The sequence below is a fragment of the Lissotriton vulgaris genome, unplaced genomic scaffold (assembly GCF_964263255.1).
Source record: "Lissotriton vulgaris unplaced genomic scaffold, aLisVul1.2 SCAFFOLD_1139, whole genome shotgun sequence".
Classification (NCBI taxonomy): domain Eukaryota; kingdom Metazoa; phylum Chordata; class Amphibia; order Caudata; family Salamandridae; genus Lissotriton; species Lissotriton vulgaris.
This window is the reverse complement of record NW_028241234.1, coordinates 540662-564624: the sequence shown is the minus strand read 5'-3', so window position 1 is coordinate 564624 and position 23963 is coordinate 540662. Positions and strand designations below refer to the sequence as shown.

Below are 23963 nucleotides of genomic sequence, written 5' to 3'. Positions count from 1 at the left end.
TCCAGGAGACCGACTTCATAACATGGGGACACGCCTTCATCCAAATGAGGGAAGGCCCTCTTAAGTTAGTCCCACGCTCTCTGCATTACAGAATGGGCGGCACATGCATCTGTGCAACCTTCAGTATCCCGGCGGTGTGAAAATTCGACAAACGTGGCTCCTCTGGGGCACTGTCAGTATTACAGCCCAGAAGTAGTTCTGCATTATCATACTTTCCACATCAAATACATCATGGAGCATCAGGTTTCTCTTTGATAGTCTCATTGCTTGTGAAAGTCCAGAAATGTACTTGGTTGATTTGTGATAAATCTGCTGTTGGCTAAAAAAATCAAACTCAACTGTGTTTTCTTTATACCTTAGGGATGGGATCTGCTGGGATATCCGACATAAGTACCAGCAAACTGGTGCTCCCGGGAGATATTCCCTGAAAGGTGGGTACAGTATTTTGGCATTCGCATCCTTGCCTGAAAATTTGCTTCTGTGATCATTGTTTAAGATGCTGTGTTGTAATTCACATCTTTAAAAGTAGAAAATACAAGGGCAGTAGCTACCCTACGCACATGCATGATAACCAGGACATGCTACTGCAACATCAGTGAATATAATAAAACTGTAAAAAACGTACGATTATCTCATATTGCTGAGAGTTGACTGCTCTCCAATTTTCACAATTACTATTGAATGAACACCTGCCTAAACACACACAAATCCATGAACACACACAAACACCCACCCAAATGCCATCACAAACACAGCATATGGTGTATTCATCAAAGAGATGTTTAAGACCTTTTGTCCTGTCATCACACTCTGCTTCAAATATTAAAAATGTGTTGCATCCAGGTACTATCCCATGCTGAAGCAGAAGATATCTGAATTTAGCTTCTGCCAAACATGAGAACGAATCTCATAAGGATAATAGAAATGTATTTCCATTCCATTACACTCTTATATTAAAATGCAATGCCTCAATATTTAAATCTCAGTTTGGGCACAAGGCTTCTCTTGCCCTATGTTTGCTTAAATTGCAAAAAACACAGTTGATGGACAGAATGTAGAACAATGTCATACATTCACCCCAGTACAAGGATCTGGGCCTAAATCCATCGTTTTTTTGCACTCCACACCACCCTGGGTTAGACACTGGCTATATACAAACCAGCTCTGACCCTGTGCCTCATGGGAACAGTCCAGTCCGAACTACCAAGCCATGTCTTTCCCAGACCGGAATCCAGCATCCAAGGACCGGTTTCTGGCTATCAGCCTTCATCAGCCTGGATAGCTTGACTCCAGTGGTGTGGAGAGCCTGGGACTCACGTCTGAGTATACCCAGCACACTCGGGGTGAAAATTGCAAAAAACACAGTTGATGGACAGAATGTAGAACAATGTCATAAATTCACCCCAGTACAAGGATCTGGGCCTAAATCCATCGTTTTTTTGCACTCCACACCACCCTGGGTTAGACACTGGCTATATGCAAATCAGCTCTGACCCTGTGCTTCATGGGAACAGTCCAGTCCGAACTACCAAGCCATGTCTTTCCCAGACCGGAATCAAGCATCCAAGGACCGGTTTCTGGCTATCAGCCTTCATCAGCCTGGATAGCTTGACTCCAGTGGTGTGGAGAGCCTGGGACTCACATCTGAGTATACCCAGCACACTCGGGTGAAAATTGCAAAAAACACAGTTGATGGACAGAATGAGAACAATGTCATACATTCACCCCAGGACAAGGATCTGGGCCTAAATCCATCGTTTTTTTGCACTCCACACCACCCTGGGTTAGACACTGGCTAAATGCAAATCAGCTCTGACCCTGTGCCTCATGGGAATAGTCCAGGCCGAACTACCAAGCCATGTCTTTCCCAGACCGGAATCAAGCATCCAAGGACCGGTTTCTGGCTATCAGCCTTCATCAACCTGGATAGCTTGACTCCAGTGGTGTGGAGAGCCTGGGACTCACGTCTGAGTATACCCAGCACACTCGGGGTGAAAATTGCAAAAAACACAGTTGATGGACAGAATGTAGAACAATGTCATACATTCACCCCAGTACAAGGATCTGGGCCTAAATCCATAGTTTTTTTGCACTCCACACCACCCTGGGTTAGACACTGGCTATATGCAAATCAGCTCTGACCCTGTGCCTCATGGGAACAGTCCAGTCCGAACTACCAAGCCATGTCTTTCCCAGACCAGAATCAAGCATCCAAGGACCGGTTTCTGGCTATCAGCCTTCATCAGCCTGGATAGCTTGACTCCAGTGGTGTGGAGAGCCTGGGACTCACATCTGAGTATACCCAGCACACTCGGGTGAAAATTGCAAAAAACACAGTTGATGGACAGAATGAGAACAATGTCATACATTCTCCCCAGTACAAGGATCTGGGCCTAAATCCATCGTTTTTTTGCACTCCACACCACCCTGGGTTAGACACTGGCTAAATACAAATCAGCTCTGACCCTGTGCCTCATGGGAATAGTCCAGTCCGAACTACCAAGCCATGTCTTTCCCAGACCGGAATCAAGCATCCAAGGACCGGTTTCTGGCTATCAGCCTTCATCAGCCTGGATAGCTTGACTCCAGTGGTGTGGAGAGCCTGGGACTCACGTCTGAGTATACCCAGCACACTCGGGGTGAAAATTGCAAAAAACACAGTTGATGGACAGAATGTAGAACAATGTCATACATTCACCCCAGTACAAGGATCTGGGCCTAAATCTATCGTTTTTTTGCACTCCACACCACCCTGGGTTAGACACTGGCTATATGCAAATCAGCTCTGACCCTGTGCCTCATGGGAACAGTCCAGTCCGAACTACCAAGACATGTCTTTCCCAGACCAGAATCAAGCATCCAAGGACTGGTTTCTGGCTATCAGCCTTCATCAGCCTGGATAGCTTGACTCCAGTGGTGTGGAGAGCCTGGGACTCACGTCTGAGTATACCCAGCACACTCGGGGTGAAAATTGCAAAAAACACAGTTGATGGACAGAATGTAGAACAATGTCATACATTCACCCCAGTACAAGGATCTGGGCCTAAATCCATCTTTTTTTATACTCCACACCACCCTGGGTTAGACACTGGCTATATGCAAATCAGCTCTGACCCTGTGCCTCATGGGAACAGTCCAGTCCGAACTACCAAGCCATGTCTTTCCCAGACCGGAATCAAGCATCCAAGGACCGGTTTCTGGCTATCAGCCTTCATCGGCCTGGATAGCTTGACTCCAGTTGTGTGGAGAGCCTGGGACTCACGTCTGAGTATACCCAGCACACTCGGGGTGAAAGTTCTACTATTTTCTCTACTGCTAAGCTTTTTGATCCATTCCACTCAGGCCATCACTCACAGTGAAACTGTGTCTGCAGTTCATCTTCTAATTGTAATGCTTTCCTGTTGATTAACAACATGTATAATGTGGATCCCCTTGTGAGCCTTTTGACCTGTAAAAGGACGAAAGTAAACCATGAAATAATTGAGTAGGGTAGTATTCTGATGGTGATTAATCACTGCTGAAAAAATTGACATTACATGTTATTTTCATGAAACTCAATAAAACATAAGGAAAAATAATTTATTTTAATGCTTTCTCATCCTGATTAGATTTTTATATTATATAGCATACATATATTAACTCATGCTTGAGATGAATTTAACTATGTTCCGTACCCTTGTGTGCAGCGACTGCACAGAAGGAAGGCAAATGAGCCGAGCCGGCATCATGTTCTTTTGCCCCACTTGGCCAACTTTTTTGTTTTTCAGAAAAAAAACCTGACACAGGGTTTGTTTTTAGAAAATGGTGTGCTGGAGAGCTGGGAAGTGGGGCTCATTTGTATTTGGGACATCCAAGTTTTTTATTGGTTCGCGAACAGGAAACATGTACATCAGAAGGACTGTCCTATGCAATGGAGGGGATTCTTATGTCTCTTGACCAATAGTGATGTGGTAGTCACAGGTCAAACAACAACAATGAAGCCAGCTGAGGGTCTGCTGCCAGAGCCCTGAAACTACACCCATCTCTAAAGCTGTTAAGCGAGCGGGGAGTTTTGTGGGGTGCGAGCACTTCCAATTCATAGCAGGGCTCCACTCCGCCAAATTATCAATGATGCCATCAAACACTGTAAAATATAAAGGCAATTTCAGAGAATTGTGGAGGAATAGGGCTGTCTGACTGTCACTGTTCCTCTTGTGTGGGTCTGAAGGCCTGACTCCCTTCTAATGGCACATTAAATCTGTAGTTCCTATGCTTGTGGCACTTCCCAGTTAATAGCGGGTGACTAAGTGACAGAGTGGTAAAGACCGGATAGCGAAATCCCTGTTGATAGGTTTAACATTGGCATATACTTCTTCAAACTTGAGACAACTGCTTACATATTTTCAGTGGCCATAAGCATCTTTTTTTCCTACCTCGGGGCCTGGGGTGGTGTGAGAGCTAACTTTAGGTTGAAGCGTACCAGACATTCCAGTTGTCTGATTTGCTAACAACTGCTTGTGGAATTCTGAAAGCTTCCCTGGGAATGCATTCCGCTCATTGCTGAACATTTGCTTTTTGGCTTGCAACTCACATTTTCTGGCTTTCTATTTGCTGGCTTTATTTGTTTTAGGCTGTCTAGCATGAGTTTGTCTGTCTGGTGGATCATTGCTTGTTTATTTGCTGTATCCTTCCACAAGCTCTTTTTCTGTAAACAGGCCTTTAAATCTCGTTCTTATCTCGTCACATTTGTAGTGCCTTCAAAGACAAAGGTCAAATGTCAGGCTCTACCTTCTGAGGAAGCTTGGTGGTTTCTTTTCTTTCTCTGACTTCAAAGTGAGAGAATTTATGTGGCAATCTTCCTTTTTTTCTAGCACACAACACAATTTAGCTTTGCTCATATTTCAAAATAAATAATAATAAGAAAAGTACTAATTAAGTAAATCTTTTTACAGTTCTGATATGTGGTAGAAACAAATGTTTGAATACGATCAAAACTCATTAATACACTATGTGATGACATTTCCACACATTATCGTTTGTGTGCATTACAACTGAATGTCTGTGAAAATGTAATAGCCATTTCAATTGAAAATGTGTTATCTGTAATGGCAGACCGCTACCACACCATGCATATGCCCTTTCACTAAACTTCACACAATTACATTCTATGACATTGCACTCTACGATATCCCACTCCATTCTACAAAAGGCCTCTCCCCTCTATGACATGCACCTCCACTTTACGCAACTTCACGCCACTCCACTCTAGCTTATGCCACTCTACTCTACCCAAATCCACTCCAAACCACTCCAATCTAACCCACTCCACTCCAGTCTACCCCAATCTACACCACACCACTCCACTCCAATCTACCTTACTCACATCTAGCCCACTCCACTCCCATCTAGCACGTCTACCCAACTCCACACTAATCTGCCTGGCTCCACTCTATCTCATTCCACCCCACTCCAATACACCTCACTCCAATCAACCCCACTCCAATCTACCTCACTCCACTCTACCCCAATCTACATCACTCCAATCTACCACACTTCACACCACTCTAGTCTACCACAATCTACTCTAACCTACCCCACCCCACCCTACTCTAATCTACCCCTCTTCAATCGACCTCACTCCACTTGACTCTACCCAATCTACACCACTCCATTCAACTATAATCTACCCCACTCCAGTGTACCCCACTCTCCCCACTCCACTTTAATCTTCCTCAATCCACTGTAATCTACTCCAGTCTACCCCACTGCAATCCACCCAATCTACTCCACTCTACCCCAATCTACCCCACTCCACTCTACCCCCAATCTGCAAAACTCCACTCTAACCCAATCTACACTACTCCACTTTACCCAATCTATTCCACTCCATGCCAATCTACCCCACTCCATTGCATCTCAATGTACACCACTTGACTCCACTCCAATCTACCACAATCCATCCAATTTCACTCTACCCAATCCGCCCCACTCCACTTCAATCTACCACACTCCACTCCAATCTAACACAATCTACCACACTCAAATCTACCCAAATCTAGCCCACTCCACGCCAATCTACCCCACTACGCTCTAATCTACCTGACTCCACTCTACCCCAATCCACCCGACTCCAACCTACCTCACTCCACCCCAATCCACCCCTCTCCAATCTACTCCTCTGTACTGCACCCCACTTCAATCTACCCCACTCCACTCCAATATACCCCCATTCAACCCTCCTAATCTACATCACTTCACCCAATCTACCCAACTCCACTCCACTCCAATCTACCTCACTCCACTCCACTCTCCCCAATCCACCTCACACCACTATATGCCAATATACCCCTAATCAACCCTACTCCAAACAATCCACTCCAATCTACCCCACTCCTCTCCAATCAACTGCACTCCACTCAAATGTTACCCAATCTACCCCACTCTCTGCCAGTCTACCCCACTCAATTCTTACCCACTCCACCCCAGTCTACCTCACTGCACTCTTCCCTGATCCACTCCATTCTACCCCACTCCATCCTCATCTACCCCATTCCACTCTACCTAACTCCAATCTCCCGACTCAAATCTACCTAACCTCACCCACCTCACTCCAATCTACCCCACTCTACTCCACCCCAATGTACCCCACAACAATCTTCCCTACTCCACCCTACATCACAAACGTTTAGCCTTGTTGAGCAGCAGCCACTCTGGTGTACAACATGGCAAAAAACACATTGCCAAAACGTATAGCTCTAGCGTAGGCGAGACCTATTGGATTTGCCAATGCTTGTTTTAATAGTAGTGGGACATTGTATTTTCTGAGAGTGAGGCTCGAATGTCAGACTGTGCGTTTACCCACTCTATATGGTTTGTGAATGGTGGTTCGTGGCCCTAAGGAACTGTTAAAAAATGTGTCTGAACCTATCTTTTTACTGCACAATATTCCAGTTATGTTGACTAAAAAATCAAAGGTTTTACAGACAACTTTGAAGAGAAAGTCACAAAGTAGAAATATTGCAATTATTCAAAGCCTAAATCAGTACAACATCCAACATTACTTTGCCGAATCAGAAAATCATGCCTTTAGGAAACTTGGGCTAGAAAGCCTTCTACCCACTGCAAAGTAAAAGCAGGTCCCTGATCCCTAGTAACCAGGAATTTCCTTTGTTTCCAAATAGTCAGTCCAGACTTTTTTGTAGCATACAAAATCTCAGTTTTCTTTTTCTCATGTGTAATTCATTGATTTCTCAATTTAATATGTTTGTTTGTATACTTACAGTGCGAGGCTATAAAAGTAATGTTGATGTGGTAGTAGGTGAGACAGACTATTCCACATACGCCGTGCTATACTTCCAGAAACAGCGGGCTATCACCGTCAAGCTCTATGGTAAGTAAGGTTTGTGCCAAAAGGTAATGTCAACTATGTGAAGATGTATTCACTGTTTGTTTCTATGCCAAGCATGGTCTGAATGTAGAGGGTGTTTGCAATACTGAAATGCAAAATAAGCTTTTGCTATCAGGTCCTTGCTGGAGATGCTCAATGTATGAGTAATGAAAACAAAAAAGTGACAAGTGGAATGCTTGAATTAATCTCAAACAGAACTCTGGGCCTCATCAGTAAACCCTACTTTGTTGCCCGCTGCACCACAAAATATGGAAACCAACCATGTGCAAATCAACCTTCCTCCAGTTACAATATGAATAATCCATCATGCTAGGCCACATCCCACTGAGCAGGTGCGCAAACAAGCCCAGACTTTGTTTGGCCTTCTTGAGCATCATCAGTTTGGGACAGGTTGACGTCTGAGGCACAGTGAGCTTCAGGACCTTTGTGGCTGCTCCACTGTGTGTGTGTTTGTGTGTGGCTCTGTGTGTGTGTGTGTGTGTGTGTGTGGCTCTGTGTGTGTGTGTGTGGCTCTGTGTGTGTGGCTCTGTGTGTCTGTTGGGCTCTGTGTGTTGGGCTCTGTGTGTGTTGGGCTCCGTGTGTGTTGGGCTCTGTGTGTCTGTGTGTGTGGCTCTGTCTGTCTGTGTGTGTGGTTCTGTCTGTATGTGTGTGTGGCTCTGTCTGTCTGTGTGTATGGGTCTGTCTGTCTGAGTGTGTGGCTCTGTGTGTGTGTGTGTGTGGCTCTGTGAGTGTGTGGCTCTGTGTGCATGTGGCTCTGTGTGTGTATGTGGCTCTGTGTGTGTGTGTGTGGCTGTGTGTGTGTGGCTCTCTGTGGGTAGCTTTTTTTGTAGGCGGCTCTATGTGTGGGAGGCTCTGTCTGTGTGAGGGTGGCCCTGTGTGTGTGTAGGTGGCTCTGTGTGGGTGGCTCTGTGTGTGTGTGGGTGGCTCTATGTGAATGTCTCTGTGTGGGTGGCTCTGTATGCCTGTGTGGATGGCCTTGTGTGTGTAGATCTGTGTGGTTGCAAATGCAATAGGTCTCGCATTTGCGAGCGATTAAGCTATTGGCATTGTAAATGCCAATGCCATTTATTTATATGTTTTAAAAACCAAAACACCAGGCATAGCATTTTACCATCCCTCCTCAAGACGTCAGCCCGGAATCCCTCAAGACTGGGTGTTTTTTGAAGGAGGGCATCTGTACCGTTGTCTTCTGGGGTGAAGCGTGATGGGAGTAGTGACGTTTTTAATATGATTTGCATGGCGTTAATTCCTTGGGGCTCCTTGGCCAGGTTATTAATGAAAATCCTCTATATCTAGACCAATGCTCCGTTCCCTCATTGTGATAGGTTTTTTCTGGCCTCTGTTCCCTCGTTGTGATAGTTTTTTCTGGCCTCTATTCCCTCGTTGTGATCGTTTTTCTGGCCTCTGTTCCCTCATTGTCCGTTTTTTCTGGCCTCTGTTCCGTGTGTGTGTGTGTGTGTGTGTGTGTGTGTGTGTGTGGCTCTGTGTGTGTGGCTCTGTGTGTTGGGCTCTGTGTGGGTGTGTCTGTGTGTGTGTTTGTGAGTGTCTGTGTGTGGCTCTCTGTGCGTGTGTGTGGGGCTCTCTGTGTGTGTGTGTGGCTCTGTGTGTGTGTGTGTGTGTGTGTGTGGCTCTGTGTGTGTGGCTCTGTGTGTGTGTGGCTCTGTGTGTGTGTGTGGCTCTGTGTGTGTGTGTGGCTCTGTGTGTTGGGCTCTGTGTATGTGTGTCTGTGTGTGTGTTTGTGTGTGTCTGTGTGTGGCTCTCTGTGCGTGTGTGTGGGGCTCTCTGTGTGTGTGTGTGGCTCTGTGTGTGTGTGTGGCTCTGTGTGTGTGGCTCTGTGTGTCTGTTGGGCTCTGTGTGTTGGGCTCTGTGTGTGTTGGGCTCTTTGTGTGTTGGGCTCTGTGTGTCTGTGTGTGTGGCTCTGTGTGTGTCGCTCTGTCTGTCTGTGTGTGGTTCTGTCTGTTTGTGTGTGTGGCTCTGTCTGTGTGTATGGGTCTGTCTGTCTGTCTGTCTGTCTGTGTGTCTCTGTCTGTCTGTGTGGGTGGTTCTGTCTGTGTGTGGGTGGTTCTGTCTGTGTGTGTGTGGCTCTGTGTGTGGCCCTGTGTTTGTGGCTCTGTGTGTGTGGCTCTGTGTGTGTGTGTGTGTGTGGCTCTGTGTGTGTGTGTGGCTCTGTGTGTGTGTGGCTTTGTCTGTGTGTGTGTCTCTGTCTGTGTGTGTCTCTGTCTGTGTGTCTGTGGCTCTGTGTGTGTGTGTGGTTGTGTGTGTGTGTGTGTGTGTGGCTTTGTGTGTGTGGCTCTCTGTGGGTAGCTTTTTTTGTAGGCGGCTCTATGTGTTGGAGGCTTTGTCTGTGTGAGGGTGGCTCTGTGTGTGTGTAGGTGGCTCTGTGTGGGTGGCTTTGTGTGTGTGTGGGTCGTTCCATGTGAATGACTGTGTGTGGGTGGCTCCATGTGAATGACTCTGTGTGGGTGGCTCTGTATGCCTGTGTGGGTGGCCTTGTGTGTGTAGGTCTGTGTGGGTGCAAATGCAATAGGTCTCGCATTTGCGAGCGATTAAGCTTTTGGCATTGTAAATGACACTGCCATTTATTTATATGTTTTAAAAACCAAAAAATAAATAAAAATAATGTCATGAACAATGCCAATAGCTCTAACTTTAACAATGCAGAGACCATTGCATTGTAAATGCTTGTTACCTTTCTATTCAGGGCTGTTTCAAACTGAAGGTGTGGTCATTTTAAGTTCCACAGCTCCCTTGAGCCTGTTTGCACCAAGGCTTCAGAAAGAGCGTGCGACCAGGGCATGAGCTGCGCTATCGGAGCACGCAACTTCCAGCCAGATAAGATGTTTCAGTGGCAGTGTCTTGCAGTATGTGGACTGCCAGACTCGTAATCGGGGCCATGGTTCTTCCCAAATGCTCCAAGAAGGAGAGCATCATTTTTCATGGTTGGTGTCATGTACACGGCGCGCAGCACGCAGTAATTACTCAGGACACAGATCGGGTGTGTGTAGAGGTACTTCTTTATTTCGGCTTATCGTCAGTCCGTCAGGGCAAGTCTGTCCTCGTCCTCTTCCTACTGCATAATGTCCTTTCCTGTCCCCCGACAGGAAGTGGTGTCCGGTGACCTGGTCACCACCCTGTGACCCACAGGGTCCTAGCGTCCAGCGTCTGTCGTCGTCTGTCTTGGTCATCACATCTCCCCCCTTGTTACAACAAATACTTTCCCCATGCACAAGTCCTTGCACAAGTCCTGGCAATACTTATCCACACTGTGGAACGCCTGTGAGACGGTGCGGGAGAGAGAGAGAGAGAGAGAGAGAGAGAGAGGGAGAGAGAGAGAGAGAGAGAGAGAGAGAGAGAGAGAGAGAGAGAGAGAGAGAGAGAGAGAGAGAGAGAGAGAGAGAGAGAGAGAGAGAGAGAGAGAGAGAGTCTCTACATTTCTTCTAGCAGTCTCTTTGTCTTTTTGCATTCTCTTCTTGGTCTTTGTTCTCCGCTCTGCTCTGGTCCTCCACCTTCTTCTTTGTGTGTTGTCACTTCTCCGTTTGTTCCTTGCTCTCTTCCCTCCACTTCCGCTGTTGTTATTGCTCTTTCTCCTTCTTCCATTTTGAACTCCTTGAAGTGTGAGCTGTTTCTTGTTATCTTCCGATGGTCTGAGACCGCGGTCACCATTGACCCGTTTACTCCAGTTACTACCAGCGGATCCTTTGAAAAAGGGCTGTCGGATTTTCTTTGCTGTGTTCGCTTCACTATTACTACGTCTCCTTCCTTTAGTTGGTGTTCAGCTGCATGTCTCTTTTTGTCAGCATATTCTTTCATTTTCTTTTTCTCTTTGTTGTCTCTTCCTGCGATCTCTTGTCTGTTGGTGTCTACTGTGGCTTCTCTCTGTGGTAGCCTTGTTTTGCTTGTTCTTCCTAACACCAGTTCTGCTGGGCATCTGCCCGTGGTGCTGTGAGGGGTGTTCCTATAGTCTCGTAGTACTTGACACAGCGCTTGTCCAATGGAGATCTGTGGCAATTTTGCTCGCTGGATGGCCCTTTTGATGGTCCCCATAAATCGTTCTGCCATTCCGTTGGCTTGTGGCCACAGTGGGGTTATTTTCCTGTGTTTGATCCCCAGGTAGTCCATGAACCTGCGGAATTCTTCTCCTGAAAATGGAGGACCATTGTCTGTTTTCAGTGTTTGTGGTGAGCCCCAGGCAGAAAATATGTCGTCCAGCACTGGTAAGGTGGCATTTGCCGATGTCGATGCCACTTCCCTCACTACTGGGAATCTCGAAAATTCATCAATGACTACCAGCAGGTATTTTCCAGTCTCCAGTGGCCCATAGAAGTCTGCCGCTAGTTCAGTCCATACTGCCAATGGCAGTTCCGACATCCTCAGCGGTGTGGGCTTACTGGATGATCCAGTTACTTGACAGGTGTGACATTGTGACACTTCTTCCTCTACCATGCTGTCTAGTCCTGGGAACCACACTCTTTCTCTCAACATCTTCTTTGTCGCTACTATTCCTCTATGTGACTCATGTGCTATCTTGATTGTTCTCTTCCGTAGTCGAAGTGGTATTACAATCCTTGAACCTCTCATCAGGACTCCATTCTCTGTCTCCGACAATTCTTCGCCTATCTTTTTGAACGCCAACAGTTCTTCTTTGTCAACTCCTTCTTCTGTGACGGTGTTGCTATTGATGTGTCTCCATCTCTGTAGCCTCACTATCGTTCCTATTGTCTTCATTGTCGGATCTCTTTGTGTCTCTTGCTCCAGTTCTTCACTTGTTATTGACGCTGGAGTGTTTTGTTTCACGATGAAATTTAGGTATTCTTCTGCCATTGTGGTACCATTACTCCGATACGGGAGCGGGTGTCGCGACATGTAGTCGGCTGGGTTTTGATCTTTGCCTGGTTTGTGTATTATCTTGAAGTTATAGTCCATCAGCCTTATTCCCCACCTTTCTATTCTTGGTGGTATTTTCGCTTTTGGGTTGCCATAGATAGTCACTAGCGCTTGGTGGTCTGTCACTATTGTGAACGGCTTTCCATATATGAACATGTGGTAGTGCTCACATGCCCATACCACCGCCAAGCTCTCCTTTTCTGGTTGAGAGTAGGCTCTCTCAACATCGGACAGGATTTTGCTTCCGTATGCTACTATTTGTCGAGGTGAATCTTTCCCAGGTTTGTGTTGTGCTAGTATTGCGCCCAGGCCTACCGGGCTGGCGTCTACTGTTAGTTCTGTGCACAGGTTCGGGCCGAAGTATGCTAAGTGGTCGACTGCTGTCACTGATGCTCTTATTTCTTCAAACGCCTTTGTGCACTCTGTGGTCCATTCGAACGGGTGCCCTTGTTTTGTCAGTTCTCTCTCGGGTGTGCTCACCGTTGCGAAGTCTTTTATGTACCTCGCGCAGTAGCTGGCAAGGCCAAGAAACGAGCGCACGTCGGCGACGTCTTTTGGTTCACTCGTTTTTTCGAGCGTGTCTATCTTACTCTTGTCAGGCCTCATTCCTTTTCGTGAGAATATGTGTCCAAAAAACACTAGTTCTTCTCTTCCCAGCTCGCATTTCTTCTCGTTTACTGTCAGGCCCACCTCCACTAGCCGTGAGCATACTTCCCTCAGTGCCGTGTCATGCTCCCCGACTGACTTCCCAAAGACCAGAATGTCATCGCTGTAGTTTAGACTGGTCGTTATCGGTCTTATTATCTGCCTGATCGTTTCTTGGAATATTTCTGCTGCTGAAGATATTCCAAAGCTCAGCCTTTTGTAACGAAACAGTCCGAGGTGCGTTGAGAAGGTCGTTATGTATCTGGATTGCTCATCTAGCTCCAATTGATGATATCCCTTGCACAGGTCTAGTTTGGAAAATTTTCTCATTCCTGTCAGGCAGCTTATCATGTCGTCCAGATGTGGCCCTGGGTGCCTTTCTCTTTCGATGGCTGTGTTCGGTACTCTCATGTCCACACAGATCCTTATCTGCGTAGTGTCTTTCTTTGGTACAGCCACTATTGGGGACACCCATGGCGTTGGTCCTTCTGCGGGCTCAATGATGTCCTGTGCCAGTGCGGGGAATGAGATTTTGATATCAATTTATGATCAATTTAATAACTTATCTCATTCGAAAATTTTGGATCGGTTTTTTCCTGTCATTGAGTAAAAGACAAACCCCGCATAGGTTAGATAAACCCCATAAACTGACGCCACTCTGAAGAACCACTTACAACTGATAAAGTTTTGAAAGTTTTATATAAAAGTCAAATTTGAATGCAAATACAATCCTCTCAGGATAAATCTCAAAAGTATACAAGAGAATACAAAATCAATTGCAGAATCAGCAATTAAAGCATCGATATGAAGTGGTTCCTTTGCGTCATCTACAGAAAGAGAAAAGTATCAAGTTAAATCTTTCCCTACTCTATACTAAGTGACATCCCTACTTCGCAAGTTCTTAACCTAAAAAGGTGTCAGCAGTTTGACTCCCAAAGAAGTTCAAACTCTCTTAGCCTCTAAAGGTAACTTAAGTTCAAGAAGCAGTACCCTCTCTGCCTACCCATCCGCTCTCTAAGGGTCCTCGGCCTACTGCTCTCTTGCGCTCTGATCTCTCTCAGCGCATCTGCTCAAGTCATCTACTCTTCGCCCTTCTCTCCGAGCTCCCTCTGAGCAATTCGCTTCGCTGTTCCCTTCGCTAATGGCTAATTGCTCTCTTCACCCCGGGGTGCTGTCCCTAAAATACACAATCACAGTGTGGGTGGAACGCCCCTTCGACGCCCACCACGGACTTTCCCCATGAGGTAATCTTCCAGCCTTTTCCTTGCTTCGTCTCTTCGCGTCGTCCGTTAAGTTGACCTTTCTTCCTTCGACGCCATCTCCGTCTTCTCGTTGGTGACCTCATTCAATATTTCAATTGACATCTTCTGAGCACAAGTCAACAACCTCAACAGAACTTTAATCTTTATAGTTATGTATATAACCTTTCTTGGTCCTGTGAATGGACTTCTCAAAACAACTCTCAAATTCCAAGCGCTTCTTATCACGTTTAGGCCATAAACTTCGTCCAGCGTTGTCACCCTAAATCTAGCAAGCGCTAGACTCCTTGGCTCGCACGTTCACAGCAAGGCTATTCACGACTCCTGTGAGCCCACTAAATTACAAACAGCGGACTACACTCCTGTGAACCCTTGGTCAGTCAGGTTAAAATCACAAATGACCTAAACCCTTCTAACATTCTTACAAGAAGCTTTCTACACAGTATAACCTTTAACACACATTTATATATATTCGTATTTAGCAAATCCTTTACGTATAAGTGACTATATTGTACATAGAATACAAACTACATAGAGTATAACTTTATATTCTTATTTGTTACATCGCCGTGTATGCTCTCTGCACATTTCTTCATGTTCCATTTCACGCCGTTTCTCCATTTAAAGTTACACACGTACATGAATTCTACTTTGCACGTTCTACATTTCGTAAGCATTTCTACACATTTCTACATTCGCCCACTACGTATACGGGCCTTCTAAATCTAATATATGTTCTAAAGGGAATACAGTTACATTTCCTATATTACTTCAATTACATCGGTTAACTTTATGCTATAAGTGTCAACTTCACGTTACGATATACATTTCATTCCTACGTTTATACGATGTGCTTGTAAATATGGCTCATGCATATTTTTTATTCAAATTTGCGCTCTCTCAGTCCCCCCTTTGATGACTTCTAGGAGTCATCACTAAATGCAATTTGAATAATATCTCTACACAGAACTAGTTACAATATTCCCTCTTTTCATCGTTTCGAGGGCTCTTAAGCTTGTATACTGTTGATCTTGTAACACAGCCAATCTCCTTTCTTGCTCTCTCATGGATCTTTGTAACCGGTTCGACCTATACCATTTATACAATTTTACTAAACCTAACAATGTGATTATGCAAATTAATACTATTAATACAGGTTTTAATATATACCACACAATGCTTTTACCAAGGTTGGCAAACCAACTTCCAACCTTTCCTACTCCATAACCGACTTTTTCCCAAACGTTTATTTTTGATAAATCTTCGATCTCTTGATGAATCTGTGTAATGTTCTGTATGACTTTCTCAAGTGGTTTTGAATTATCAGGAATATAAGTACAACATTCCTGAACCTTCAAAGCCTTACAAACTCCGCCTTCTTTTGCTAGCAGTACATCTAAAGCAAGTCGGTTCTGAAGAACCATTGCTCTAATCGACTGCATCTCGCCTTCTACTAGCATTAATGACCTTGCAGTACTTGCAGATAATCTATCTACAACTGTAGCTAGTCTCCTGATCTTAACATCGTTAAGAATTAAACCTAACATAGGAAACATCGCTCCAAATACATCTCCTACTACTTCCGCATCTCCTACTTCCCTTTTCGCTCTCGTCGAAGCCTTTCCTTCTATGATCGCTAAATCCTTTGCATGATATATTTTGGGGAAGACAATTGCCAAGTAACACGAACCATACCAATTGTCAGGTAGTTTTACATAGGCATTTCTTCCGCATACAAAATACACATTCGGAATAGCTTGCATTCCTTTCATAAAGTCTTTCGTATAGTACTCTAATCTAAAAGCATGTTCGCAATTTACTTCACCTACAAATACACTCTCATAATACGTCTTGCTTCGAGTTAAACATAACTTTCCTTTCTGCGTTCTATCCAAAGCTATTGGACCATTGCTACCTTTCTTTTTATGTGCCTTCTCTTCTTCGGTCCAATCTGTTTTCCACTGTCCTGACATTTTTAGAATCTTCTGCCTTCTGTATCTATCATCTACTTGTCCTATAAACCTTTTCTCTACCTCTGACACTTTGCAAGTCAGATTATTTCTGCGTGCATATGAAGTATCTAGTGTATCCCAAGGAAGAAAGAATTTGGCTAGTCTATCCTCCTTTTTGTAATAGTCCCACTTATTCATTTGTTTATAATTCGGAACTTCAGGCAGTACCGAATCATAATTTGAAAAGTAGTACTCAAATCCTTCTCTACCATAAAATATACTAAGCAGTAAACTACATGTTATCCCATAAGTCAGTGGGAGATGATGATATCTAATGCCTTCGTCTACAGAAGCCGGCAATTGCATACAAACATAGCAATCTTTGGCCTCCATGGCATCGATATACTCGTACAATAATTTAGCATATGCGTTTGACCTAAAGTTTCCCTGTGACTCGTCTACATGTAATCTACGAGCTTCATCTGCCAATAACGCCTTTTCACGTATTACATTGCTCTCCTCCTGCTTCTCCAAAAGAGCAGTTCTCAAAGTCGTTACAGGCTTTACATCTGCTATTTCTTTATCACTTTCATTTCCTATTATGTATGATATTGTCACTACTGTAATTATGAGAAAAATTACTACTGCTATTAGTGTACCTACTATGCATCTAGCTTTTCGGTTTGGGTTGCCGTTCTCCATGTCATCAAACAGCGCAGCTCCTTCTTTTGCAAAAAGTTTTTCTTTTCCAGTCTTTGTTTGCTTTATTTGCTTTCTCAGTCTGTAAAGTGCTCTTTATCAACAAAGTCTCTTTTTCGCAACAATGTCTTTTTCTCTTTTAGCAACAGACAACCCTAACCCTTCTCCGTCCTCTAAATGTAATCCCTAATTTTATTCTTCTTTCCACTCGGCGCTAAGTTATCTTCTTCTTTATAGCTTATATACAAAAGTCTTTTATGCATCAACAATTATTCTCGCACCTGCAGCTTTCACAACAATTTCCAATAATTCAAAACGAATGACTTTTTCTTCTTCCTCTGGAATTTGATGACCAAAAGTCGGAAACTGTAATCTATTTAGCACTAGATCTTGAATTTGACTCAAATATGGGGGTATGGGAAGTGTGAAAGTCAGTAACCCCTCAGTCTCGAGTCCAGGCGTCAACATCCATATCTCCACTGCCACAAATGGATCGTGATCGATTACTTTCACTTTCTTCACTCTCCCAGATTTTTGTCCCCAAGACATCTGCTAGATAAGTCCACTCTGGGGTGGCGTACCTTCTGCAGGGCACACGTACCCTTCTCGATCTCCTTGGACTCTCAGTTCCTGAGTCTGTAGTTTCCTCTTCCTGATCCGATTTTTCAGCGATCGGGACAAGAGCTCTTTCTTGATCTGCTTTTAAGCTTGGCCTTCTCCTTCTCTCCGGCCAACTAGCTTCGTCACTCCTTGTCCTCCCGCTCCTTGTTCTTGGACTTGTCTCTTGGTCACTCTCTGCTTGTTCAGTATCTGATTCAATCTCCCAATTACTCTCTTCTCCTGAGGCGACTTCGGTCTCACTGGTGTCCTGACCTTCGTCGACCTGTTCCGTCTCAATCTCAGCCTCTTCGCTCACCTCCACAGCTTGGCTTTCTCCCTCTATGGCTTCTCCGCTTTCCGCTGGATTCTCATCCGAGAGAGGAGCTGTTTCTTCTAGAGGTGTTGGCACTCTTCGGGTGTGTGAGGCATGTATCCAGTTTGGCAGGCACACTTTACTGCAGTATTCGTCACAAGTATGACTTGAAACGGTCCTCTCCAGCGCACGTCTAAGCAGTTCTTCCTGACGTGTTTTTTCACCAGGACCCAGTCCCCTGGACTCAGGTCATGGCACAAATCTTGTGCTGATGGAACCTCTGCAGCCTGGACCTGGAGGGACACAGAATTAACGGCATCAGATAGTCCCTTACAGTAGTCCAAGATCAAATCGTCTGTGATGTTCACTAGGGCTGCAGTCGGAACCGATGGCAATCTCATGGCTCTCCCCATTAGCACTTCATGTGGAGAGAGACCTGTTTTTCTATCTGGTGTGCTACGTATGCTCATAAGAACCACTGGAAGTGCGTCTGGCCAACTCAGGGATGTTGCGGAACACACTTTGGCAAGTCTGGACTTGATTGTACTGTTGATTTGCTCTACAATCCCTGAAGCTTCTGGTCGATAGCTGCAATGAAGTTTCTGATCGATACCCAAAGCTGAACATAGCATCTTCACTATTTCGCTGTTAAAATGAGTTCCTCTGTCCGATTCCAAAGAGGATGGCACCCCAAACCTTGGTATTAACTCTCTAAGTAACAATTTTGCTACTGTAAGTGTATCGCACCTACGTGTAGGGTAAGCCTCAACCCATCTAGAAAATATGCAAACAATCACTAAAACGTATCTGAGTCTATTGCATTTAGGCATTTCTATGAAGTCAAGCTGCATTCTATTGAAAGGCCCCCCAGACCTCCCAATATGACTCAATGTGACTGGTGTTCTCTTTCCCACGTTTAGCTGCTGACAAATCGTACATCGCTGACACACTGCTTCTGCCGCTACTCTAAACTTTGGATTGTACCACGTTTGTCTGAATACTCTCACCATAGCATCTCTACCTATGTGTGCTGATCCATGCAATTTCCTTGCCATTGGACTAACAAGCTCATTTGGTAAAACTGCTCTCCCATCTGCAGATATCCAGAAATTCATCTCACTTCTAGAACAACCAGCTGTTTCCCAACTCTTTTTCTCATCTTCTGGTGCATTTTCCTGAACACTCCTTAGCTCATCCCACGTATCTACAGTATCCAACAACATTGTCAATTCAGTTCTTTCTTGGATTCCCCCCACTTTTACATCAGTGCGAGAATATCCCTGTTCTGCGCAGTAACGCGCGACTTCATCCGCATAGCGGTTACCTTGTGACACAAAATCTACATTTTTTGTATGCGCGGCACATTTGACAACTGCAATGGCTGCTGGACCTTGCAATGCCTCTAACAATAGTCTCACGAATTCTCCATTCCTAATGGGAGAACCCGAGGAGGTCATGTAACCTCTTTGAGACCACAACTGCCCGTAATCATGAACTACCCCGAAACCATACTGGCTATCGGTGTATATGGTGACTCGAAGTTTGTCGCCTGCTAGACAAGCACGCGTCAAAGCAACAATTTCAGCTACCTGAGCGGAGTGTACTCCTTCCAGGCAAGCGGCTTCTATTACTCTCGTAATTGTGCAAACTGCATAAGCTGCTCTCAGCTGACCGATATTGTCTCTTACACATGAACCATCGACAAAGAAAATTTCATCGGGGTCAGTCAATGGCTCATCTACAATATCGGGTCTCGGTTTGGTGCATAGTTCAGTCACATCAAGGCAATCATGATCTGTACAAGTTTCATCCTCTATCTCATTTGGAAGTGGCATCAAAGTTGCAGGATTCAAGACGGAGCATCTTTTTAGGGTCACATTCTCGGCAGCCAGTATGACTTGCTCATAGCGTGTGAGCCTGCTATTTGTCAGATGCTGAGTCTTAGTCCTGGTCATTAACAATTCTACAGAATGCGGTACGTACACCACTAACTGATGTCCCATTACCACGCTTTCAGAACGTTCAATGCTGACACCCGTTGCAGCTACGGATTTGAGACATCCGGGCAACGCTGCGGCTACTGGATCTAATGTAGCCGAAAAATACGCCACTGGTCTACGCGCATCTCCATGTATCTGGGCCAAAACTGCTAACGCGCATCCCTCTCTTTCGCAGCAGTAAAGCAAAAATGGTTTTGTGTAATCAGGCATTCCTAAAGCCGGGGCACGACATAAGTCCTCCCTCAACTGCAAAAACGCCATCAAACAATCTTTGTCCCATGGTACCGGATCACTTACTCCTTTGTGCGTCAGTTGTAATAACGGTTTTGCCTTCAGTGAGAAGTTGGCTATCCACTGCCGACAATAACCGACCATGCCTAGAAACATCCTGACTTCTCTTTGTGTTGTAGGCGCGTTCATTTTCATAATCGCCTCTATTCTGTCTGGAGACACCTTCCGCTTTCCCTTTTCAATCCTATGGCCCAAGTATTGCACTTCAGTCTTACAATACTGCAATTTACTTGGAGACACCTTGTGTCCATTCTCGGCCAAGTGATTTAACAAGGTTATGGTGTCTTCTCTGCAAGCTTCCTCAGTTTCTGACGCAACTAGGAGGTCGTCTATGTACTGGACTAGAACCGAATTCTTGGGCAGTACTAGACTTTCAAGATTCCTTTTTAATAGCTGGTTAAAGATCGATGGGCTTTCTGTATACCCCTGAGGGATACGACACCATGTTAAGACGCGATCTTCCAGCTTAAAAGCGAAAAGATACTGACTCTTTTCATCTAGAGGAATCGAAAAGAAAGCCTGGCACAAATCTATCACCGTAAACCATTCAGCTTGGAACGGTATCTGAAATAATATCACTGATGGATTCGGTACCACTGGACAACATGAGACAACAATATTATTAATCTTTCGAAGATCCTGCACTATCCTGTATTTTCCACTAGGCTTCTGCAAACCCATAATCGGGGAGTTACATGGACTACCCACGATCTCCTTCAGTATTCCCTGTTTAATCATGTATTCGATCACAGGCTTTATTCCTGCAATCGTCTCTGGAGTCAACTTGTATTGTGGAGTTCTTGGATACTCAGCATTGGGTCTTACCAAGATCTTTACTGGTTCTACTCCTTTGATCAGTCCTATTTCTTCTCCAGTAAAATCCCACACCTCGGCTGACACTTTCTCCCTCAAATCCTGTGGAAGCTCTTCCAGTGTTAAGATAGGATATAGTTCCACGCACTCCTGCGAGTTTACAACCTTAAAATCGGCATCCTCATCATTGGTCTGTACTTCTACTCCTTCAGGTGTACAATGTATTGTGCAATTCAGTTTACACAACAGATCTCTTCCTAGCAAACACACAGGGCTAGAATCACAGATCACAAACTGATGTTCGTCACTGTAATTCCCTATTTTTACTGACACTGGTTCGGTCAAAGGATTCGTCATCCTCTTGTTCGCGACTCCTACCACCTGAATCGTCTCTCCCGATATTGGCAGACCTGGGACTACCGCTGATCTCAACGTGGATCGAGTGGCCCCCGTATCCACCAAAAAGGTTGTAGGACATCCAGCTACTTCAGCCTCTACATATGGTCCTCTCTGATCTACTTCCAGGGCTGCTCCTAGAGTACAATCTTCCTCCCTATTCACTCGTTGTCCTGTAAGAGGATCAACGTAGTAGCATTCTTCTCCTCCTACAAACAATGGCATTTGTCTATAGGTTTTCCCTCCGTTTGTAATGCGAGGTGGTTGAGGAAACGGGGCTCGAGGAGTCTGAGTCCCCCCTTTGATAAACTTTCCCTTCGGGGCTGCGGCTCCCTTAACCACGTTGTTCTGTACCTCTTCCTCCTCTTGTTCTAATTCCCCTGTTTCAACATTGTAAGGACACTTGCGTCGCCAATGTCCCACTTCGTTACACTGATGACACCTCGTTGTCTTTTTCAGTGTCGCAATATCCATTCTCGGTCTTGGTCTTTCTTCCTCATCTCTGCTCGGATTATTCTGTTTCTTCGCTTGCGTTCCTGTTCCCTGTTGCCGCTGTCCACCCTTTCCAGCTGCTTGCATTTGTACCAGCATTAGTTTTTCCTTGAGTTTCTTTGCCTTCGAATCTATTTCATCGCTACAGTACCTTGCATACCTCAGAATCTCATCTAAAGGTTTGTTCTGCCAACAGATCAAATGCTGCTGTATCATCAGGCTTATGTCTGGTCTCAATCCTAAAACAAACTTCGACACAAACTGTCCTATGTCCTTAGGATCCATTACGTCTAACCCACTGTATTGTTTAAATGCTTTCAATAGCCTCTCATAGAACTCGTGAACTGTCTCTTTGGGCTCCTGAGTTGTTCGATCTATCTTAACCCAGTCTATGTCCTGCACTGGCACTTTCTCTTTTAGCCATGTTATTACTCTTTCATATTTTTCCATGACTCTATCTGATGGACCATTTGTCCTGGCATCCCTATCGGGTTCACAAGTAGGCCATTCAACATTAAGCTTGCATGCCGTCCACAAATCTCCGGGTACTACGATATCGAACAATGTGTTCAAATCGATCCACAGCACCTTAGAGATCTTCACGAACCTCTCTACCTGCTTGTACCACTCTACAGGGTTTTCTCTTAACTTGGGGAAAGAATTAGTGAATGCCGCTAAATCCCCCCTACTCCAAGGTACATGGACGTAGTTTCCGTTCGCGATTTCTCGCAAAGGGAAAGCTTCCATTCGCATTAGGTCTGTATCCTGGGACTTCACAATTGTACTTCTTCTGACAGATCCCCTCTTAGACCATTTTTCCTCCCATCTATCCAGATCTCTCCATATTCTGATACACATGACTAGTTCCCTTATGTGTACTCTTAGTCCAATCGTTCTACGTTCATCCAAATCTAGATCTGTGCAATTTAGCCTATGATTGGGCTGTAAAGCTTTGGTTCGTGACATGTCTATCATATACTTTTCTGCTAATTCGGATAGTTTTTCATGAGCTGCCCTTGCTTTCCGAGTAACATCCTTGGATAAGAACAATATTTCATCTGGTGCGTACAACTCTAATCTCTCTATTGCCACTGTGCCATCAATTATTTCATCTAAGTCTGATTTCAAACTCATTACATCAATCCGTCTTGCTTTTATTTCAGCTCTCAGTATGTCAGTCCTAGGTGGTTCGCTCATACCCCTCTCACCTCCACTATGCGCCCTACGCCTAAACACGGGTGAGTTATGAGGAGTTTTCCTTCCATCTCTTTGTTCCCACCTCTCTAGATCCCAAGCCTTTCCATCTTCCCGTGGGGTGTGGTGGAACATTACTCCATCCCCCATCCCTACATTGCGCCTTTTCGGCTCGGTTTCTCCAGATACGAGATAGGATCCACCGTTCTGTTCAAAACCACTGTAACTCGCTTGCTGTCTGGTGTCGCTCAATAAACGATAAGGTCCTTCATGGCCCTCCATGCTCCCGCGATCTCGATCCTGATCACCAGAAGTATGGCGAGACGTTTCGCGACTCCCTATATTCTTATGACTTCGCTCGCGTTCACCGGATGCATGGCGAGACCCTTCACGACTCTCCATGTTCCCGTGATTCCAATGTTGCACTGTTTCACCCGGGGTATGGTGAGTGCATCTGAAAGTATTTCGGTACTCCTGCGTCCTTCGTTCCCCCTCACTAAAGGTGACGCGAGGCACTTCGCCACACCCTGCACTCCTGTCATCGCACATTTGCCTATTGCCACTGATAGTAGGACAATTATTTCCTCTGCTTTCCTGGCTCCCTCTCTCCCACTCCGGGCTGCTTTCGCCAGCTCCACAATGAGAGAGGATCCGGTTATCCTGGTCTCTCCACTCTGCTCCTGTTTCTAAACTTTTATTCCGAATCTCTTCGGCAGTATCCCATTCTTTCAGGTATTCCCTTAATTCCTTATGGGATTTCGGTTTTGGTCCCCTTAAGTCCATTGGCCCTCTTTGACCCCCCTGTTCTACCCAGGGACCTGTTGCGGCATCTAATGGGGTACTCCGACTCATCGGTGCTAGTGTCTGTCTCTGTGGATTCATCATGGTATTCCTATTCTCCATCTCTGCCCTTTCCCTATCCCATCGTGCCTGTTCCTCCTGCTGGACCCCTTCTGGGTTGTAGATTGACACAATAGGGCCTATGGTAACCGGTACTTGTAGGGCGTCTGGCATTTGGTAGGACCTCGCATGTTGCGT

The 23963-nt window shown here is 45.2% G+C and overlaps 1 protein-coding gene across 1 annotated transcript in view; it reads left to right on the top strand.

The window, feature by feature from the left end:
• Positions 1–23963, top strand: part of C8G (complement C8 gamma chain) — a 69363-nt gene that overhangs the window by 15049 nt on the left and 30351 nt on the right. The window contains exons 3-4 of the mRNA XM_086948057.1: positions 361–431; positions 7262–7369. Coding sequence (XP_086804183.1) covers positions 361–431; positions 7262–7369 — 179 coding nt within the window. The remainder of the gene's footprint in view (positions 1–360; positions 432–7261; positions 7370–23963) is intronic.